At 39.8% G+C, this 22,578-nt stretch overlaps 1 protein-coding gene across 3 annotated transcripts; it reads right to left on the reverse strand.

Annotated features, from left to right (window-relative positions):
• Positions 1-1,059: 1,059 nt before the first annotated feature.
• tom1l2 (target of myb1 like 2 membrane trafficking protein) lies at positions 1,060-22,333 on the reverse strand. 3 transcript variants are annotated; one of them, XM_042507533.1, is made up of 16 exons: positions 22,241-22,333; positions 21,773-21,857; positions 20,339-20,417; positions 19,420-19,569; positions 17,335-17,469; positions 17,066-17,212; positions 16,259-16,375; positions 15,926-16,059; positions 15,734-15,785; positions 12,142-12,150; positions 11,222-11,390; positions 9,757-9,883; positions 9,431-9,506; positions 7,652-7,711; positions 5,249-5,285; positions 1,060-5,141 (listed from the first exon to the last, which is right to left on the reverse strand). In XM_042507533.1, exons 1-16 carry the CDS (start codon positions 22,290-22,292, stop codon positions 4,993-4,995), a joined length of 1,578 nt encoding a protein of 525 aa, XP_042363467.1. In that variant the 5' UTR covers positions 22,293-22,333; the 3' UTR covers positions 1,060-4,992. The 3 variants fall into 3 exon arrangements, with proteins under 3 accessions (XP_042363467.1, XP_042363468.1, XP_042363469.1); XM_042507534.1 differs by lacking the exon at positions 12,142-12,150; XM_042507535.1 differs by lacking the exon at positions 7,652-7,711.
• Positions 22,334-22,578: the final 245 nt, after the last annotated feature.

A 22,578-nucleotide genomic window follows, 5' to 3' on the forward strand; every position in this document is an offset into this window, starting at 1 on the left:
TCACTGTTCACTATCAACACAGCAGTAACACATTTTCACACACACAGCAACATTACACTGGTGGTTCACGGCCCAAAGGTGGGTCATAGGTTTAATTTGAAAAGACTTGTGAACGTATTTGTGAAAAACACACTCAAATAAAACTGAATACGTGGTCACTGATTTATTTGTGGACCAGTCAGGAACCAGTGCATTACAAAATCTGACACTAACAAGCAGCACATGGAGCCTCAGCTACTGTACAAGTGTAACAAGATCTGTTCTCTGAATTACACTCAAATTTGAAGACATTTTTATCCCTAGCTAAAATAAAAACATCCTAAAGACAACTCCAAAATAAAAAAAAATAAAACATTATGTATTTAACTTGAAAATATAAACATTTACCTGTTAGAGAGAAATCCTGCAGCTCTTTTGTTAAGGAGACGATGAGGTCTGATTTGCTCCCGTGCACTGTCGGTTCCAGTCTGCTGTCCCACACACACGCACGTACACACAGACACACGCCCCTCTTTCTTTTGACCCGGGAAAATGCTCCAGCAGCCAAGGCTCAATGTGAGGGGCCATGTTGTGGGATGAGGCGATTCCAGACGACCAATGGGGAAGCCCCTGGTGAGGGGCCCAGGGGCCTCCGCAGAGGGTTTACTGCAGGTCAGCTGCAGATATTACCATCTGAAGAGAGGGAGCCGGTCGACGGATGGCGTGCTAAGGAGACGGTCGGCTGCAGGAAATGGAACAAAATAAAGACAAAACAAACACCAAGACACTGCTAATGTTTTATTAGAGTTCATGCATCAAACAACACAAAGAGAAATGAGAGATGAGGCAACTGAGGAGAGTAGCAGTCACACAGCACAGCCTCCGTTATCAGCATCTCTTCAGATCATCCAGACACACACAAAGAAACAGACTGTTCCTCTGTAGAACAGATTCACTGACGGTGTGCTGAGAGCTCACACACACACACACACACACACACACACACACACACACACACACACACACACACACACACACACACACACACACCAGGCTGATCCAAACGGGAGACATGTTTTCTTTAAAACACACATTTGGAGGCTTCTTTTTTTCAACTGAGATACAGAGCAAATGACACACACACACACTGAACACTAAAACAAGGAGAAAGGAGGTTTCCCTTTCAGAATGTGCAATGTTGATGCATCGTCCAAAGTATGTGAATCCTGTCTGTTAGTCGTGCGCATGTCAGTCAGAGTGAAACTATTAAAAAGAAGACTCCTTCATGAGATAAACTGTGATTCTGCCCTTATCTCATTTTACTTTTCACGGACACATTCAACCAACAAGATCCACATGACTAATAAACAGAACACAGAAGATACGTGAGACAGCAGCAGCGACGACGTATAAAAAGGAAAATCTGAACTCTGTTAACAAAAACACTAAAACTCTTTTTCTCATCCTGTCCCTTCTGCACGATAAAATGATTCAAAATACTGATCTGAAGACAAAAAAATAGTGCTGAATAAATTATCTCTACACTCCAAACATTAATTACATCTGGTTCATTTACAGGAGGGGTCGAAAGCTAACGTGGCTGTCAAAGTGCACGCTTGTTTTCAGCTCGTCGTGATTGTGGAACATTTATTATTATCGTCGGGAGAGGAAAAAAAAAAAAATAAACGTCTCATTTGTAGTGCTCCGTCTGCAGTCGGCTCATTTCTGAAAACAAATGTCACGTCGGAAAAAGGTCAGAGCCTTTTAAGATGTCAAGAAAGGAGAAAATGCACGAAAAACATAGTGTGCAAACAGCTTTTTGTAGTGTGATATTGAAGTCTCATTAAATCCCTGGAGATGAAGCTTCTGAGTCAAAGAAAGGACCGGATCACGTACAGACAACCCAATTACCACATCCAGGAGAAAGCACAGTTTTGGTCCTCTAAACTCTATTTTTTAAAACAAAAATCATTCAGCGAAAAAAAGGAGTTAAACCTACAAATAAAACTCTCCAGCTCTGACTGGGATTCGGTTCAAAATAACACCACTTCTCTCTGTGAACTCAACCCAGGTAAAGTCATGACACAAAGTATCTGATTACATAAACTAGATTAATTAAAAGTTTTCAGCAGATGGAATTCAGCATCCTGCAAAACTTCAGACAGCAGCTTTAGGCGAATAAAATCTCAGCAAAATAATCTCACAACTGCGGTTACAACGAGAAATCTACCGAGTGTGATTAATGCTGCGTTCACGTGGAATCAGACAGCTGCAAAACACCTGGACGGGAAAACAAACAGTCTGACAAAATGGCAGAACGCTAAAACAAAACATGCTCGATGATATGTTGGGTTAGGGTCTAACCCCAATTCTTAGCTAAAGTTGAATTGTTTACAATGAGGGGAATCAAACTAGGGCTGTCAGTGTTAACACGTTTATCGTGATATGATTGTAACACACGTCTATTTTGTCCCTCCAACCAACCCCTAGGAAGAGCGCCGGGCTTTGAAGCAAGCTTTACACAGTGGCTGAAAGTGGAATTACTCCGTCACATGATGCAATGGAGCCCAGAAAGACCTTTTCACATCGACTTAAACTGTGAAAGAGACATAAATCAATAGATACATTTTTGTGAGCATCAAAACCTCAGCAGAATGACTCATTTCACTATCAAGATTCAATCCATTCAGTTTGATAACATTTTTAAAGTCGAAAAGCGTCACAAGATTCAAGTCAGTCCAGCTAGCAAAGCGCTAAACTGGAAGTCAGTCACCCTGCTGGTGGAAGTTACCCGCTCAATCACAGTGTGCATGCTCTATAATGCTTTGATATCACAGAAATGGTACTTTTACACTGCCGAAACAGAGCATTTAGTCCTTCATGCACCACTGAGCAGCTCTCTTAAGAATGAACGCCTCAGTGCTGTATCCAAGCTTTCTTAATACATCCACGCCTTCAAAGTTGTAGCCGAGCTGCCGCAGCAGCTTCCTGCTGCAGCTGTGATGGAACATAAAACACTACTGAGTTTAAAAGCTGCCAGACAACTCAGTCAACAAGTCAAAAGTAATCTGCACCTTATGTCAAAGAGAATCAAGATATCACCAAAGTGCTTTGAGTTTGAGCTCCCACCTACAAGCTGAGCACGCAGATGCAGCTAACCAGACTGATGTCGGCAGGTAACCGCATCGCCAAAGAATCACCACAGACCTGTGGATGAAATTAAATCCAAGAAGTTAACTACAGCGCTGCAAACTGGGTAAAACTGACTGCGGGCAACATGGTGAAAGACTCTGGTCTAAGGGACGTCCTCAGGCTGGCATGTCGTGACCAGTCATATGTCTTACAGTCATGTGTACGAAAAAAAAAAAAAAAAAAAGCTGCACATTTTGTACCGTGCAGTCCTGCATATTTCAAACAAAGAGGTATCTGACAAAATCAGCACTCTGAAGTGTTTCCTCCCTCTAAGTCCTGGTTTTACTGTTGTAGCAGTGCAGCACTTAATTTGAAAGAAAGAAATCTCAAAGTCAGGATCAAAAAGTCAATTTCTTTGCCTTCATTTGATTCCCAGTCAGGACACTCGGGTAAGAATTGCCTAACTTTGTTAATATGGATGTCAAGTGTTGGAAATCTGGAATTATGGAATTTTAAACATGCCATGAAAAATTTGACAAATCCTGATTACCTACTACAATTTGTTTGTTTGTTTGTCGATTAACGACAGTTAAAAAAAAAAAAAATTGTTTGATAGCCCTAAATAAAATGTATTCAACAAAATTATTTCCTGTTTATTATCAGGGTTCCCACGTCCTACTTGTCTACTCTCGCTTTTTTACACATATCAAATTCAGATATATTTCTAGCTAGCCAGCATACATTAGTGAAAAGACGGAACGCAGTGGAAAAAAAATAGGGAAATGTAAGTCCTGGTCAACAAAACATCAAACGAAACACACTAGAGCAATGTTATGTCTTCTCTCTGGTTTTTCATGGAAAATTACTGTGACAATTTCACACAACAAACAAATTATGGGACTTTTTCAAAACTTCTAGTGGAATTCCATGATTTTTCCAGGTTTCCAATGACTATGGGAACCCTGTATTATTTTCTGTAATAATTGGTTCCTCCACGTGTGAAGGAGTGAGATAATATTCTGTTTGGGGGGACGGCTAAAAGTTCAAACTCTTGAAGTCTCTCCTAAATTCAGTATCCTTCTCTCATCTACTAAAAACGACAGTGTGCGGTCTCCCTCATCCCATGTGAACGCAGCATTCTCGGAGGGTAAAAAGGGCACATTTGTTGGTTTTGTGCGCAATTATGCCAATCACATAAACTACATTCCCTTCTTCCTCTTCTTCCTTTTGAATTAGATGATCAGATGTCTAACGTTCCCTGACACCAGTGAGGTACATCCCGTCTGTCAGAGCAGCTGGAAGATAAACCCTTTTTCGATAAATCAACATCTCTTTCATACATCTGTAGCTTAAATATTCACACGACTCATAAACTGGACATTTGTCATTTACAGATTTACAACTCGCACTGACTCGCAAACGGGCCGAAACAAACACCAAAACTATATCCTCAGTGATGCTGCCGCTAACGAACATCTCTGCAGGAACAACCAGCATCTTTCTGTCGGGTTTTTTTTACTCGTAAAAATGTTTTGATGCATGCTTTGGGGGCTTTGGGTAAGATTTCGTACTAATGACGGAGACAGCAGAACTCTCTTTTATAAAACTATTTTAGGATTAGCTGCAACATGAAGCTCTGCAGTCCACAGCAGGCGGAGGGAGATTCTTCGTCAATCCATTGTTTTATCAAAAATAGGCCGTTGGTTTGGTCATCCCTTTCTTGTGAGAAATCATGAATAATTCCCTTTTTTCGTATGAGTAGAGCATGAACAGATCTCTGTAATGTGACTGAATAGTGTTGGATGTGTTTTAGTGTCGGTCAGTCTGTCCTCGGGTGATGCTGCTTGGGGTCTGAGGAACAGAGGACAGGAAGTGGGAGGTCTACATGGCAAACAGAGCGTCCTCCGGCCTGTCTGGCTTCTTGCGGCTAGGGGTTTCCTGCGCGGTGCCCGGATCACCACTGGGGGGCGACGGTAGACTGGGGACCATCTCTGCAGCTTTGGCTCTCTCCTCCAGGAATTTATCAAACTCTGGAGGCATTGGGTATTCAGAGGAAAAAGAGGAAGAGTCAATGTGAGAGGAGGTGAGGATCAAATGGAGCTGGACACAAGTCAGGAAATCTTTTATGTCGCCCTACCTTCACTTGTCACGCCTTCTTCACCCTCATCTCCTTTCTGGTGAAAAAGAAAGACAACACTGTCACATCTGGGAGGTGACCGCTGAAGCTCTATCACTGCAAACCAAGTTTTGCTTCTGTGCCAAAATGTGTCATTATACAACAAGCAGTGGTGGAATGTAACTAAGTACATTTACCAAGTACTGTGCTTAAGAACAAATTTGAGGTACTTGTACTTTACTTGAGAATTTTCTTTTCACATTATACTTTTACTCTACATTTCAGAGGGAAATATTGTACATTTAACATCACTGCATTTACCCGACAGCTTTAGTTACTTTACAATGAAGATTTTTGCTTTTTCTAATAAAAAATGACAATGATAATGATGTTATAAATTAAATTACCAAACAGTGTATACCACTACAGCTGCAATGATTAGTTGATTAATCAATCAGTTGATCAATCTAAAATTACAATTACTATTTTGATGAACATTTGAGCTTTTTCCCTTTATTTTCTATTTTTGAGATTTGTGGGTGTTTTTTCTACATAATTTTGACTTTTTTCAATATATTTAAATACTTTTATTTAAGTAAAATTTGAATGCAAGACCTTTACTTGGAACAGAGTATTTTCACAGTGTGGTATTAGTACTTTTACTTAAGTAAATGATCTGAATACTTCTTCCACCACTGATAACAAGGAGCCACTTACCTTTTATTACCACTCACTGAAAAGTGTGCAAATAATTTTGGAAAACCCTTTACCATTGATGCAAATTCATAGAAAACACAAGGATAATCACAACAAACCCAACAGTTGTTTCCCAACCAGAACACCATATTAACCACTCAATTAATGGCACACAGTCTCATTAATGTGTGTAAAATGAGCATGAACTCTTGTGCCGCTTTGTTCTGGACCACAAATGCAAAATTACGCATTTGACTTTCTTCTACAGACTGTAAAAGAGAAGTGGACAAAGCCTCCTGCTCTGAAAAGTGAAGCCAGTGCTAAGGTGCCATAAAGCTCTATTCTCACTCATGTCCAGCAGGGGGCGACTCAAGTCTTCTTCAATACCCCATGATGTTAAGTTCTTAAATCATGGTTACACTTAGAGAAAAATGAAACGATAACACACAGACTGCAAAAATAATGGACACAGCTACTGTGGCGTCATGCATTGGTTTATAGTATAATAATAATAAACTTTATTTATAGGGGATGACATGCATCAAAGGGCCAAGTTGAACGCATAGTGGCAAGGACACAGCCTGTGTACATGGGGCAACTGCTCTACCAGGTGAGCTACAGGGCATTTCCTAACAAGGTTACAAAGTGCATTCAGAAAAACATCAGAGAGCAAACAACAGAGTGATCATAAAATATAGAAACAGTGAAGGATAAAGTGTTCAAAGTTCAAAACTAGATATATATCGCCACACAATTAGATGCCTCCACACACAAGTCAAGTTGCGCTTACAGTTTACACACATCTTCCCCTCGGGAGTGCACAAGATCTAAACAGTCGCCCAGTTTCGATGTGGGCACCCAAGGTTCTTGAGTTATGGCCAAAATATGTTTTATGTGGTCACCCTGACCTTGACCTTTGACTAAATAGAAAATCTATTTGTGGTGGCAGATGTTTTAATCGTGGTGGGCTGCCACAAATAAATAAATCTGTGGGAAACCCTGGTTATATGAAAATTTGCCCCTTATACAATTGTCATGAAAGTTGAAATTAGCTATAAAGATCAAAACCATTTGTTGTAGCAGGCAGTTAACGTGTATTTCTGCTGTTACGTTGAGTATTTTAACATGGGGGTCTATGGCGACTGACTCATGTTTCAGCCTCTGGGATGCTGTTTGACTTGAAGCGGTCAAAACGCTACGCTCAAGGCCTTGAAACAGTCGTTCACAAACAAATGGTTTGCGTCATGTTGGCTACACCCACTTCTTTTATACAGTCTGTGCTTTTTTCCCCTTTGTCACATCAAAAAGTTGAATCGATTTGATCAATTTTACACAAATGCAGAGCTAAAACTAAAAATCTCCCACAGTAGAAGAAACGTTCTCTCTGGTTGTCAGTGCTGCAACCAGGTGTATTTAGTTATTCACAACGTTTCAGTGCCAGACTATGACCAGATTACACCTGACAATGTGTCCACTGGGTACACACCAACATATATCTGCATTGAAAACCTCATACTCATTTTACACAGTTTTCTCATTTCAGTTTGTCCGCAAAACACACTGTTTAGTAACTTAAAGTGAACTGGGATATTAGTGTGTGACTGGTCAGAAAGTGAGGAAATGTGATGCAAGAGAAATGTGTTATTTTTTAAGGGGATAAAGGTGACAAAAGGGAAAGAGAAAGGAAGAGAGAAATGCAGGCAGAAATAAAAATCATGATGGGCTCACCACATCGGTACACAGCCATTCCTCTATGTCATCCATGACAGAGGACTGGCCTCCGACACCCTACGGGGCAGCATCAAGAGGTGGCCGAGGGAGGGGGGGGGGGGGGAGCAATGCCACAAAAGAAACAAAAAATCCCATCCCAAACAACAACAGAAAATATGACTTAAATGAACTTCAGTGTAACTCAAATCAAGTATTTTGTGAGGAAAAAAATAAAGAAATGGAGGTCAATGTTTGGTGTGACACATCACACACTGATGATAATGAGGAGTCATGTTGGTGTGCAGGAGAGCATGACTCGAGCTGATGAACGTGGGAATGCAGTGTAAAGCTGTTGAAGATGAAAATAGCAGCGCTGCAGCTTGTTGCAGCCAGCAATCACCAAGTTTATCATTTCATTTGATTCATTTACACAGAAAACATACCTACAGAGCACAGCAGACATGTTTAGGTGGAGTTTTCAGACTCGTAAGCATGACGCTCACTTGGACATTAAAGTGTTATGACAAAGCTGCACACACTACAACTGACAAGAAAAAAATGAATGTGAGTCTTGTTAGTAATTAAAGCTGTAGAGGTTTGTGTATTCATATTAAACCATCATAGTACAGGGATTACGGTTCAGTGCACGCAGTCTGTAAACCAAAATGTAACGATGTGTAAACCAAAGTTCACCAGAACGATTCCCAGCCATACTCCATTAGTAACATAAACTGAGGGTAACAAAACAAGCAGCATGACGCGCAAGTCATTCACACTATGGCGAGCACAAATGAAAAGAAAGGTCCCCAGTCAACTAAAATAACAATGGAGAGAAAATTGTGTGTCGCCCTTTTTAAACTGCCTGTTCAAGGCAGCGATAAAACGCTGTTATCGCCATTCTGTATAAAAGGTACGATCACAGAATGGGGGTGACAGAGCTGTCTCCCCTTCAAGCCGCCACAGGAGGTAGTAATAGTGCCAAAATGTTGTCTATATAAACAGGACAGCTGACATTTTGATGGCGTGTTATATATGCGACCCACCACGGGGGGTTTAAAAAGCAGCTGGCAGCATTTAGCAAGGAACACGAAGAACAACAGTGTTTCTGTGATGCCAACATACTGTCTTTAAAAATGTGAACACGACATAATGTATCTGACACTACTGTCTGTTCAAAAAAATGAAATGGAACATATCCATACACATAAATCGAGGAAATTTAAGTTCCAGCGCACACCAAGATGCTCAGATTGACACTTATTTAGCAACAACTTACATTAAAAACAAACAAAGGAGTAAACTACACAATTTGCAAGTGGCCTTATCAGTTTTGCTTTGTGCTTAATTGACAACTGCTACATCCTCATGCATTTTTTCCATAGACTTTAATAATACATAGACAGCGGACCAAAGATGGTGCCTGTTCATTCCAATGGAGTTGCTAACCAGGTGGATATGCTGTAAAAGTTTTCTAGCTTCCTGGTTTACTTTGGCAGTATGCAATCCACTGAACGTGTGCAGCAGTGTTTCTCCTGCTGGCCCAGTTGGAAATGTAGCCTGAACATTTAATATACTGCTGTTAAAAGCTGCATGCTTGGTTAGAAAATCTCAAGACAACTTTAAACAACTTCTTACTTTGTTAGCTAACTGAGCAATTAGTAGCATCCAACAGCATGAGTTAAAGCATGAGGGGAAATGTCTGCTATGGCTGAACGGCACACATACAAACACACACTCCACATGTTGTTTGTGTGGTTATGAAAACATTAAAGCCCAAACTGTGTGACTGAGACTCACCGCTCCTGCAGTCGGCTGTTGGACGTCCAGAGTGGGAGGAAGGCTCTCAGACGCACTATGGTCTTCTGCTGTAGTGCTGAGACAAAGAGGTAGAAATAAGCTTTAATAAAGCTGCTTTGCCTGATTTTTCATAATTGAAAATATGACTAGAGCTGACATGATCAAAATTAATCTGCAACAGTTTTGAAAATCAAGGAACCCTCAGAGAACACTCAGAATAACTACATGATCTGAAAAGCAAACTTATTTTACAGTCTACATATAGAAACAGATAACAAAATGAATTCACAGAAGAATCAAGGTATAAATTTGGACTGTGTCCTTACGTCTTGCGTGGTTCGGGCAGCGCTCCAGTCCTAGTCTGAGCAAACACATCGAAGTCGTCCTGCCCAGGAGGAGGCTTACAGCTCGACAGAGAGCTCAGTGTGCTGCTCACACTGTCAGCACCCACGTCTGGAGGGAGAAAATACACCTGAGTGTCTACAGTGTCAAACAGAATTACTCTGTATACAAGGTAATGGCATTGTTTCAATGGTTCAGATCTTTTCTATGGAGACTTTACATTAAGCTAAAAATTAAAAATTATTTAACCACTGCTGCCACCAAATTAGCTAAATTACTGGTCAACAACCTATAGTGGTGCAGAACCAGTGACTAAAGTTTTTCCAAAATAACGTTCATTCACTTTCTTGTTGAGAGTTACATGAGAAGCTCAGCATCACTCTGATTTCTGTGCACGAAGGACTCATTTAAGTCCAGTGTTCAGTGTTCTGTCTGTACTCTGTGTTCATTTCGTCTGTATTTGTGCACGCTTTCTGAAAGCTTAGTAGACCAGTAGTAGTAGTTCAACAGAGATACAACCGTAGGAGACAGCAAAGACATTTTTTATAAGGCGGAACAGAACCATAATAATTGATTAAAGTATGTGTGTCATACTTCAAGTGTCATCAAAATTAAAAAAAGAAAGTCTGACATGTTTTTTCATCATATTTTGCAAAATAAAGACAAAATCATATTGATCCAAAAGATTTTTAAATGTAGAAACATAAGCATAATATTTCTCAATGCTCCATAAGTTATTTCAACTCTGTACATTATTTAGTTTTTAAGATATGCTTATTTTTATGAGTAGAGTGCAAAGGGGTTGTGACAGATTCATCATTCATTCATCTGGTGCTACACCACACCACGTGTAATGTAGCGCAATAGCGTCATTACAAGTCTAAACGTGATGGCAGGAAAGACAAAAGCCTTAGATTTCTGCTGCAAAAAGAGTAGATGTTTTAGCTATTTTGTTTTGTTTCTTATTTTAGATTGATTTAAACAGGATAATGCAAATAATGATCTCCAGCAGCCATAACAGGAAAACTCCAGCATTACTTCTGGCAAAATGAAATGTTTGAATGGCATATAAGGTAAGGTAAAGTAGGGTAATGATGGGAAGAAAGAAGTCTAATTTTTCTGCTGCAAAAATTTATCTCGCTATTGTGGTTTGTCTTGGGCGCAGCATCTGCGCCCATAACTGCCTTTACAGTCACAATAAAACAAACTACATATGAACAAAGCAGCACTAGCTGTACCAAAAATCACACAAATAGTTTGCACATAGATTGCACATATTGCACACACCTTGTTGTTAAAATGTCATGGAACTATTTCACTGTCTCTTTAAGCAGCATTGCTTGAATGTTTGTTGGAGGTAGTAACGAATGAGTACCGTAGACAGTTGCGGTATACTGTATCATAAGAGCAGCATTATTTTGTCGAATGCGTGAGGTAAGGTGTACGTACCGAGGCCGGCCAGACGGGAGGCCAAGGTGGCTGGGGAGGAAGGCCTTCCTACAGGGGCTGTGATGGTGGGGGGCAGGCTGCTTGGGGCTGCGTTCGGCATGTTGCTGACCACCGCTGGGGAGCCCGGGCCCAGGTCTATGAGGTTGTCCTCTGTGGCCTCACTCAGGACCTTTAAAAAAAACACAGAGTTGATGAAAAACCCTGTAGCGGTTGTTAAAGATAAAAGCTAACAGGAGAATTTGGGGTTTCTGGCTCATGAGCAGCAAAACAAATCCTTTAGTGGAGAGTTAAAGAAACACAGGGTTATACAGTAGATAGGTCCTTGACTGTGTCTGGAAAAACAAAATAATACATGAGAGCGTGGTGGATGATAAGAATAAGTGCTGGAGAACATGTTGGTTAGCTTCAGGAGAGCATGAAAATGTCTGTAACTGAGGAGAGCAGGAAGTAACTGTCTGAATACGTGTTTCTTAAGGGGGTCCAGAAGAATAACATAGAAACTTAAAGACAAGTTTTGAGCTTTGTAAGTGTTGTCCACAAATTTCTGATTGTGTTTTCTTTCACTATGAAAGTACTGTTATCTATAAAGACAAAGCAATCCCCTTAAGAAGGTTAAAATACAGCAAGGAAGGGAGGAGGGAAGATTTTTGGGGCTCTGGAGGAGTTCATATATTGAGAGCATTTTGCAAATCCCAAACTTTTTGAGATGATGCAAACACAACATGACAGTGCGTTTTTAAGTCACTGTCAGTCTGCCTCCAGCTTCATCATATTATTGGCTGTCGGGGGCTGCAGAGTGAAAACATGCCATATGGGGGTGACTGATACAAGTGGAGGCAGGGCCCATATTATTTAGCCATGTTTCAACTGTGGGGTGGCACTGGCTGTTTAGGGAGGTTGATATATATTTTCATACTTGCCTGTCTCAGCTAGCCACAGAAACAGAAGAACAGAAAGGAACAGAAAGGAAGAGACAGTGAATACCGTTAACATGCCTGTGCAGGGACACAATGTAATGGCATGACAAATATGGAGGAAAGAACATGTCTGATTAACTGGGAACCCAATGAAGCGGGAAGTATGTTCCAGCAGAGGACCCTTTCCTCGTGTTTTTCATCAGATTTGGGTGAATTACTATAAAAATATGAATCAGTGTATAAAGAGACGAGATGGAAGACATGTACAAAAGGTGTGAAGTAGCATCAGGCATGTGACATACAGTACGCAGATTTGTTTCCTAAGATAACGAAGGAATGACCTGCCAGTCTCTCCCTCTGGCTGGCTAGTACTCATTAATGGGGAAGTGCCATATCATATCCTCCACAATAATACCAATATAATTTTTAATATGATAAGAAAAATTCATATTGCGTTTATGGCAATATTTCATCTTGTTGACATAATGAGGACATGCTTTGTACTCTAACAACAAGCATGGCTAAAAGCAAAATTGCTATTGGCCAAGAGCATCATCAATAGTGTGGAATTAGTGATGTCGTTCGGCCTGGGCGTCCTGAATGTTGTATGACCAGCCCGGACTTTTCAGACCCTTTTTTGGATTTACCGCTCAGAGTAACCTCCTCAGTGGCTCGGCAGCATAGCGTCCATCTCCCTGTGTCATTGTGTGCATGCCGGAATTGGTGTTATCAGGTGCTTCTGTTATGAGTCTGTCCTAATGTAAACCTATGTGACGCTCATCGCACGACAAAAAAAAAAACCTCTAAACATGACTGTGCAATAGTTATTTAACATAGCCTGTCAAAATGAAAGCAGGGCTGTGTGTGTGTGTTTGCAGGGGTGTCTGATCAACAGCGCTGAGTGATTCGTTGCAGCGTGAAGAACAGAGGAGAAATTTATGATTTTTCCAAAAGGGAGCGAAATTGACCCTAGATTTACTAGATACATGTACTATTTATGGATACAAGGGTCTATTTTTTGGTATTTGGCCACTGTTATGATGTATTATTTGTGGCTGATTCTACTTTGTTGTACTATTTATATTTTATACAGAAACTAAAGATTTGAAAGATCGTTTTTGGTCAGATTTACTGAATATTTGGAGGCGAACTGTTACGTTTATGTCAACATATACATCTGTAAAACTTATTTTGTTGAAGCTGTATGTTTTTGAAGTTAAAATATTCTTAGTATTTTTGTCATATCGTCAAGAAAATCGTTATCGCAAAAATACCCTGAAATACCATGATGTGAATATCATCCATCCCTACTCATTGCCTTTGTTGGCTGGATTGGTTAGGTTTTGGATACAGGAGTGAGACTGGTTAGGGTTGGAATGTCAGGGGAAGATCATGAGAGTCGGATTAAGGCAGACTAGGGTAGGTCATTACTTCATTATCCTAGGAAACACAAATTTGCATACAGTAATGGACACGTCAACCACAAAATTACCCATTTCTATGTCAGTGGTTTCATGTTTTATCTTGAATTTGTGAAGGAAACTCTGCACATGCCTCCACAGAAAACGTTGGCCTGATTTATTTATAGATTGGGGACCATGTAAAACAGCAGCAAAACTAAAAACAAAACATCAGTTTGCAAACTTTTACACAAGTGGTGCAGTATAATCCAAGTCTTATTTATCCAGTACGCTCAGTACTTCACAAATACATAACTTTATGTCAAAACCTAATGCCTAGGCCACACTGCCTGCGTGAGGCAGTATGTGACACGACATCACCAAATTGCTACAGATTGTCCAGGTGTGGTGTTCACACTGTCGGCGTTGCTGCTGCAGCGCTGCTGGCTACTATACCTACTGTATTTCCACAATTTGAAGACAATGCTCCAAGAATGTCAGGAGCCATGCAGCCATTACATTGTCAACGACACAATCATAACCATATTTCACACTAAAATGACTTGTGTTGAAAACTGAAGGGATTCTGTCCACAGAAACGTCATCAGAGGGCTTTTATTTTGAAACAGAAACTGGAAAAGTTGTATTAACAAGATGTATTTATATATTTTTTAAATATCTGTGACAGATAAAGAAATTCCAACTGTAGCGGAATGTAGTATAATGTCAGCATGACTATCAATAGAACATTTTCACTGTCTGGTTTTGCTGAAAACTGCATGTCATGCTGTAAAAATAGGTCATACTCTGATTCACTAGATGAGTCACAGCAGAGCAGCAGCCGAGACGTGCTCGAGCAGCACCAGTCTCACAGGAGGTGTGGCTGCTCTAACCTGGTAACATGGGTGCAGAAAAAAAATACAATAGGTTCTGCACTGCACACACGCTGCTCCGGCAGGTAGTGTGGCCTGGGTGTCACTTTTTCAAAACTGAGGTAAAGTGAAACCTCCCCCTGCTCTCCTCAAAACCAGACTCCAATACTGAAGGGTTTTTATTTATGCATAAAGTCACGTGTTCGTGAATTCTTGAGCATCCGACTGGATAAATGAGACTTGGATTATACTGTAAGAGTTGTCTGAGAGTTTAAAATCAAATGTTTTCATAATGCTGTTGTTAAACGTAGTCTCCAATCAATAATAAATAAATACGTTCTCCATCTTCGGTGGAAGAAAATTTTCTTCACAAATTCATGGTAACATGGCATGACTCATGGATTTATAAATGGTTATTTTGCAGGCTAATGATTCCTTTAAAGGGGCCACAGTAACTAATGTGTTGCTTCATAAAATTTTTCTCTATGTATATTTGGGTGTTTTTTGCTGTTGTTTTGACAGATTTTGAATGGGTTTGAAACAAGGCAGGACTGTATTTCAGTACATCTTTGACAGTGTCAAACTAATGAAAGCTGATCAGGAAACAGTTAAGCTCACATGTTGGATAAAAGTAAAAAAACAGGCATATTTGAAGTCAAATAAAGCAATGAAACTAAGCTTGCAATGATGCAATCATGTCTGACTGACATTTCTTAAAGCACTATTTTGTTGTGCACTGCTGCTGCAAAGCTGGGACTGGACTGTTGATTGTATTAAAGTTTGGCATGCCCAACACAAGTGGATGACTAAATACAATAAGCTCAATTACCTCCCCAAAAACATAGGCATCATCGGCATTGCTTTGCAATGACTGCTGTATTGTAACAGCCAATGTTTCCCCCTGCTGGACAGGACTTAAATGCAACAGCTCTGCTTTGACTGAAATATAGCAAAACGATGAAAGACATAATATTAAAAATGAATAAATAAATGATGATTCTTTGCACTTCATAGTGAAGTGCAAGTAAGTGCAATTTACTTCAAGTAAATAAATTAATGTCTTTGTTGGGTTTCCATTTAATTAGGCATGTAAATCTGGTAAATCACTGATAGGTAAATGACAAATAACAGCACTTTGGAGACACTGTAATGAAAAAAGCAAGTCCACACTGCTGACACGGACAAGTGCCGACATCAGAGGGTGAGAAAACATGAGCAGAAAACAAACACCATAACATGGAAGAACTAGCTTCAGACAGGTAATCCAAGAGTTTTAAGTGTGATGCAAACATAGGGTGAATAACCACCCAACAGCTAACTCACCCCATTGTTGACACTCTGAGCTGAGGACCTCCCAGACCTAAATCGCTCATACCTGCAGCAAAGGAAAGACAAATTGAAAGAAACTACATGGAAGTCGCTCAAAGTATACTTAACCAAATCTGTGTAAACATACAGGGTAAAGGTGAATTTGAATGTGCATACATGTTTGCATCTGTGTGTGTGTGTTATCACCTTTCATAGCGTAAGAAAATGTTGTTGAGATCATCGTTGACATGCAGCAGCTCCTCAGTCACTGCCTCATTGGAAACACAAGAGATGAGCTCCACTATCCTCTGCTGCATGGCTCTGCAGGTCCTGTTCAGCTCCTAAACACACATGCACACAGTGTACATAATGTTACATGCGTGTATGCAAAGTGGTCTACTGTTTTCTTAATGTTTTATACACTGTCTTTTCAAACTAAAAATGGTAGTTTTTTATATTTGTTTATTCACACACACTTCAGAAAGTACACACATGCACTGACAGGCAGAAACACGCACACACATATAAGTGGTTACTTGCCTGTAGTAACTCATAGTCTGAAGCATCCTCTTGTCCTGGGACCATCTCAGTCAACATCTCTGACATCACTTTAGTGTTTCCACGCACAATGTCCAACTCACTGCGCAGCCGGCAAATCTGGGAGAGTTAAATTCATCTACAGTTAGTCTATTTTCAGGCAAAATTGGCCGAAAAAAAGATCAAATTTGCAGCCAACAGTAATGCATAGGTCCCCAGGGATACTGAGAAAGCTAAAGTAATAATTCAGCTCAACTAAAATTAAAAATATATAAAATATTGATTTGATTAAAAATGAAAAAGCTAAATTAACAAACAGTTGAAACTGTTCACTAAATATACTAAATAGCTGAAATTGTGAGCTGAAAGTAATAAACATTGAAAAAGTGGCCAAAAGTTAACAGTTAAAATAGGTAACTAAAATAACAGTTTAAATCATTTAGCTAAAGGAAACATAGAATTTTTAAAATGGCTAAAAGTAAACAATTCAAATTTCTAAAAAAAAAAAAAAAGAATTTCAAATAGTTACAGGTAATAAATTGTTAAAACAATTAGCTATAAGTAGGCTAATATTCAGCTGCAATAGTTATCTAAAAGTGATTGATAAACTGTTGAGAAATGATCAAGTATTTAACCATCCTGTTTAGTCTTTTAGGTAAAGGGCAGAAAATGTCATTTTGAGTTGCATGGCACCACAGAAGAAACCTGAAAACGTGGGAGTATGTCCTCTTTTGAGGGAAGTGCTGGCTGCTAGGGGGTGCGTACAGTTATATGAACCAACTGTTCTGTTTCATGGGAGTAACAATATACCTGTTCAGGTGTAGGATTGATGGATCCAGAAGCATGAATGTTGGGGACCTGAGGGCTGGTGTAGGCTGGTGGGACAGCCTGTGGTGTGGGCTGAGTAGTGGTGCTGAACTTATGAAGGGCAGCGTCGCCCTCTGGAGCTGATGCCAACTGAGAGAAAGAAGCAACAAAACAGCATGTGACAAATTACCTGAGAGGATAATCACATTATACTTGGTCATTGCACAGAAACTTCTGTACACATTAAAGCTGCTGAACATGATGCCTCCTACCCTCTGAGGTGTGTGTATAGGTGATAAGGTCTCCAGGTCTGACATGGGGAACTCGATGCCTTTCCTCTTGAGCTCCTCATAGATCTGTACCACGCCTGTAAGATCTGGACTGCTTCTGAAGGCATCAGCCCACGCCTTGAGAAAGCAGAGAAAGAAAAGAGTTAAAAGGAAAGAAAGGGACAGACTGAACAGAATAAAAAACAATGGGTAAAGGGAGGGCTGACACAGCAAACAAAGCAACGGATGTCAGAGTAGTCAAAGAGGCTTGTTCTCTGATCATTTCTGTTTGTCTGCTTTGAATGCATTCAGTCAGCAAACCACAAAGCCCTTAGCTTCTCTCTCTCTCACCACTGTGCAGGTTAAAGCTAAACTGGGCCATTACAGCAGCTCAAACACATGACACACTTTAAAAACAAGTGCACAAAGGGGCTTTAAAGGTGTTCTTTATCCAAAAGTCTTTAACTCAGTCACATCACATAGTCTCCAAAAGTAGAATGGGAGCCAGAGTCTTCAGCCATCAGGGTCCTCTTCTGTGGAACCATCTTACAGTTTCGGTTTAGAAGGCAAACACCAACTTCACATTTAAGAGTAGACTTAAGATTTTCTTCTATGATAAATTTTATAGTTAAGGCTGGCTCAGAACTGCCTTAGACCAGCCCCTAGTTAGGCTGATATGGGCCTAGTCTGCTGGGGGACTTCCTATGATACACTGACCTTCTCTCTTTCTCTTCATTTTAAGGGTAGACCTAAGACTTTGCTCTTTGATTAAGCTTTTAGTTTGGACTGACTGAGTCTTTCCTTGAAAAAGTCCATAGTTACGCTGATGTAGGCCTAGTCCAACAGGGAATTCCTTTAAACACACTAAGATCGTTCTCTTCTCTCTCTCTCTCTCTTCATTCAAGAGGAGACTTAAGACTTTCCTCTTTGATAAGGCTTATAGTTAGGTCTGGCTCAGGCTTGTCTTGGAGCCAGCTCCTTGTGAGCCTGATATAGGCCTTATTTGCCATGGGACTACCTATGACACACTGAGCTCATCTCTCTCAATTCATTAAAAGCAGATTTCAGACTTTCTCCTTCATAAAGCATATAGTAAGGCCTGGCTCAGGTTTACCTTGAACCCGCCCCTATTGAGGTTGATATAGGCCTGGTCTGCTAGGGGGACTATCCTATCTATGACTATTCTCTGTGAGGGTCCAATAACAGAGGGATGCTGTATGTTATAAAGCCCTCTGAGGTAAATTGTGATTTGTCATTTTGGGCTTTATAAATAAAACTGAACTGAATTCAAACTGTAAGCCAGCTTGATCAAAAATGCTTATTTTCATAACAGCTCCCTTACTTTGGTTGAAGTTTATGAAAACAACATGAAGCACATTGCAAAACCAATTCTCTGAAGAAGGCTGGAATATATCAACTTAAAATTACTTTAAATGTTTCAGGACTATTAACAGTGCACACTTTTATCAACTCCAATGTACAAACATTAACACCTGAGAGATGGGACAAGTGGCTGGGAACCTGCACAACACAACTACAGTCTGCTGTTAAACCGAGTATTACACATCTTGCCAAAAGAAATGTCAACAATACTCATTCTGTTGTGTAAAGGGAGTGCTGTTCCATAAATTTTCCCACACAGTTTTCCCAGCTGACCTCTTATTGACGAGACAAACAAGAAACAATTAGGTTTTGCCCTCTCCCTCACAGAGACTGTATGCACACATACATCACATGGTTTCCCTGGTGGAAATAAGAGATGCCCACATGAGCCTCGCAGCGTTACCCGAGCTGGGGCAGGTAACCAGAGCTGCTCCTGGCTGAAGCCCTGGAGACACTGTACTTTACCTGAGGCTCCCTGCCTGGGGACGATAGGACATCTTATGTGACTGCGACAAACCTACACATACTTTACTAAACACCTACGCTGCAACCCCCACTTCACCTCTCACACACTGACTCAATCAGAAAAACAAATTCTCTCTCACACTGATGTACAGCATTAACAAAGAAAAATGGAAGGACTCACTACTTGGACATTGGAACAACAAACCACACTGGTTGCAAGTAATTTCACTGTTATCTTACCTGAATAAGGGCGAGAACTTTATCTTGAACGATTGTAGGTGGATTGTTTTTAGGGGAGATGATTTTAACGAGCACACCATCAACAAAGTCCCTGCTGGTGACCAAAGCGTGAAAACGATGGCCACAGTTCTTAACACAAGTCTCCAGGACCTGATGGAGGCAATGAAGAAGAAACTGTTGTCAGAATATGTTAAAGACTGTGAACAAATCCTGTTACAGGCATTTTAAGAGTTTTACTAACCAGATACAGAACGTACATATTATTTTGCAAATTCTACATAGCATTACATCATAAGATAAAAAAAAAAAAAACACAGTAGCAATTTATTTCACTTCTGACATATTGGTCTGATTGTAACATTAAGAGAATAAGAAGAAATGAATAACATTTTTAATACTGTAGCATAAGGCTGGGCAATATATTGATTATATTCGCTATATTCTGGCCGCTTCCACCTTGGATGTATGAAATTACTATATTGACAAAATTGAGTAAAAATTGTCGCATAATTTTTTTAAAAAATGGAACGTTATTATAACAGTATTTTTTGTAACAGAGTCTTTTTTAGCTTTATAATGACAGGACTTAAAGTTTATTATAACAATAATTTCTTTTTGTAACAGTGTCTTTTTTAACTTTATCATGACAGTACTTTATATATTCTTCAACACTACCTTATTTAACTTTATTATGACAATACCTGAACTTTACTTTATGCATATATATTTGTAACAGTACCTTATTTCATGTTGTCATGACATTGCTATATGCATTTTTGTAACAGTGCCTTATTTAACATTTTATTATAACAATATAGCCTAAAAGTAACACAATATTATTCATGGGCCATATCGTCCATACCTATTGTAACATGTAAACAAAGTATAGCTGGCCTCCTCTTGCCCACTTTGAACTCACCGTTAAAGCCAGCATCACTTCCCTGTAGTTCCTGTTACCATTCAGCCTCTTCTTCACTGCTCTAATAGCATCCTTTGGCCTGCACATACACACACAAAAACAACACTCATTAAAGACACAAGGATAGCATAGCACAGTACGCCCATAGCTTTTAAATGGATTGGTAAGTCAGCCCGAGCAGAAAAAACACAATTACCAAGACCTTAATGACCAAGGGCTTTAAAGGGCACTTTGAATGGCACTAACAGAATGATGGACACAACTGCAAGCAGCTGAACACCAGGCACTGGAACATGTCAATGATTCTCTGACTTCACAATCTCTGCACTGACAACATGGCTGTTCAACTCTGAGGAAGTAATAATTAACTTTTGAATTCTTTGACCAAGTCACCGTTGCAGCAGCGGGCATACGACAGCCCTTATATTCCCCAGAGAGATGAAAACAAAAGATATACAGTCTGATATACAATGTTTGGTGTATCAGACTGCTGATATACAGAACACTGCACCAGTCTTGACCCACCTAAGGCAGTTTACAACCCACTGATCAAACAAGACCTGGATGCAACGCACCAGTTTAAACACACAGCGCAAGGTTAATGGAGGAATGAGATAAGCAATGAGGCCTTGCATAAAATACAGCCAGAGTTCTGCTTCCTCTCTCAGGGCTGACTTTAATAGTATAATGTGCTGCAGCAATACATTATGTCAACAGCAGCACAGGAACAAGGATATAGGACAGACTTTAGCTGCTGCATGTAAGAGACTATTCTTTGATATCAGAGGAAGGAGTTGAAGCTCCAAACTTTTCCTTGAATGTCCTGAGTGATGTATGACCATCGATCCACCAAAAATTAGTTGATGGATTTTGAAAAAAAAAAAAAAAAACAATAGAAAAAATACATCCCAAAAAAAAGAGAAGAATGTTGAAAATTTATTTTAAAAAATACCCACATATTTTTAAGAAAAAAATCACCAAAATTAAAAGAGGCAAAATTGTTAGAGAAAAATAATAGTCAAATATTGTTATTTTAATAAAATTGCTTTAAAAAATCTGAAAAAAGGATTGAAAATATTGTTTGAGAAAAAAAAATCACCAAAACTTTTTATACAAAATAAAATACACCCAAAGGAATTTTTAAATAAAAAAAATATCACAAACATTTTTTGAAGAGAAAAAAAGCCAGGAAAAAAATGAAGAAAAACATTTCTTTGAGTGAGATATGTAGGATAAAGTGGTTCTGTTGAATTATCAATTTTTTAAAGAAACTACATCTATGTCATGTTATGTAGAAAACATAACTCCTTCCCTAGTGCTTACTTGGCATGCCACCCTCTTTTTGCACAACCCCCTCCCTTCTCATAAATAACCAACAGTCCCTGAGAGGGTTAATCTATACCAGATATTCATTGATTCTCAGTGGTCACTCACCCATCTTCTGTCTCATTGATGATGTCACATATTTCCATGTTGAGGGTCCAGTCTTCACTCTGCAGGGAGCCATCAGTGGCTCTTTCTGGAAACACACGAAGAAGAAAATAAACACAGAATAAGACGATGACTGGTGGCTAGCAAACTGTAAGCTAACTTAGCTATCAGTCATCCTTAAGATAGAAGTAATAGTAGTCGTTAATGTTTTCAGCGCAAACATAAGAACTGACAATTACAGAAAACACACATTTAGTTAATTAACAGTGTCGCTGGCACAATGACAGCGGATATTAGCTTCACTACTAGTTAGCTAGGCGGCTAACGGTCCAGCTGTAGAAACTCATTCAGGGACGTTAGCATGCTAAAGCTAGCACGGCCGTAAATGACCACCGCACAACGTCGACACATTTTCGAGACATTAACATCAATCTTAACGCGATGTCGCTCCCTAAACAACTGCTTACATACCGATGCAATGTCCCACTGGCGTACTGTAAGGATTTCCCAAAAGGAACTCCATCTTTGCTCGACAACAAACAAGTCAGTCCATGGGAGGATGATGAGGATGATACATGAGGAAACGTCTGCGAAGTCCCGCCTACAGAGCAACCTCATTGGCCAAGAAATCCTGACCTTTGGCATGATTGGATAGCTGGAATGCCCATCAAGAAAGTCGGACGATTGTAAATAAAAGGCACCAAAGGTTGCAACGATTAAACTCAACGGCTGTTTTATGACTAAGCTGACAGAATATAAACATTAATTATGACAGACATCTGTAAAAATTTGCTCTACTGTTTGCACAT

The sequence above is a fragment of the Plectropomus leopardus genome, chromosome 19 (assembly GCF_008729295.1).
Source record: "Plectropomus leopardus isolate mb chromosome 19, YSFRI_Pleo_2.0, whole genome shotgun sequence".
Classification (NCBI taxonomy): Eukaryota; Metazoa; Chordata; class Actinopteri; order Perciformes; family Serranidae; genus Plectropomus; species Plectropomus leopardus.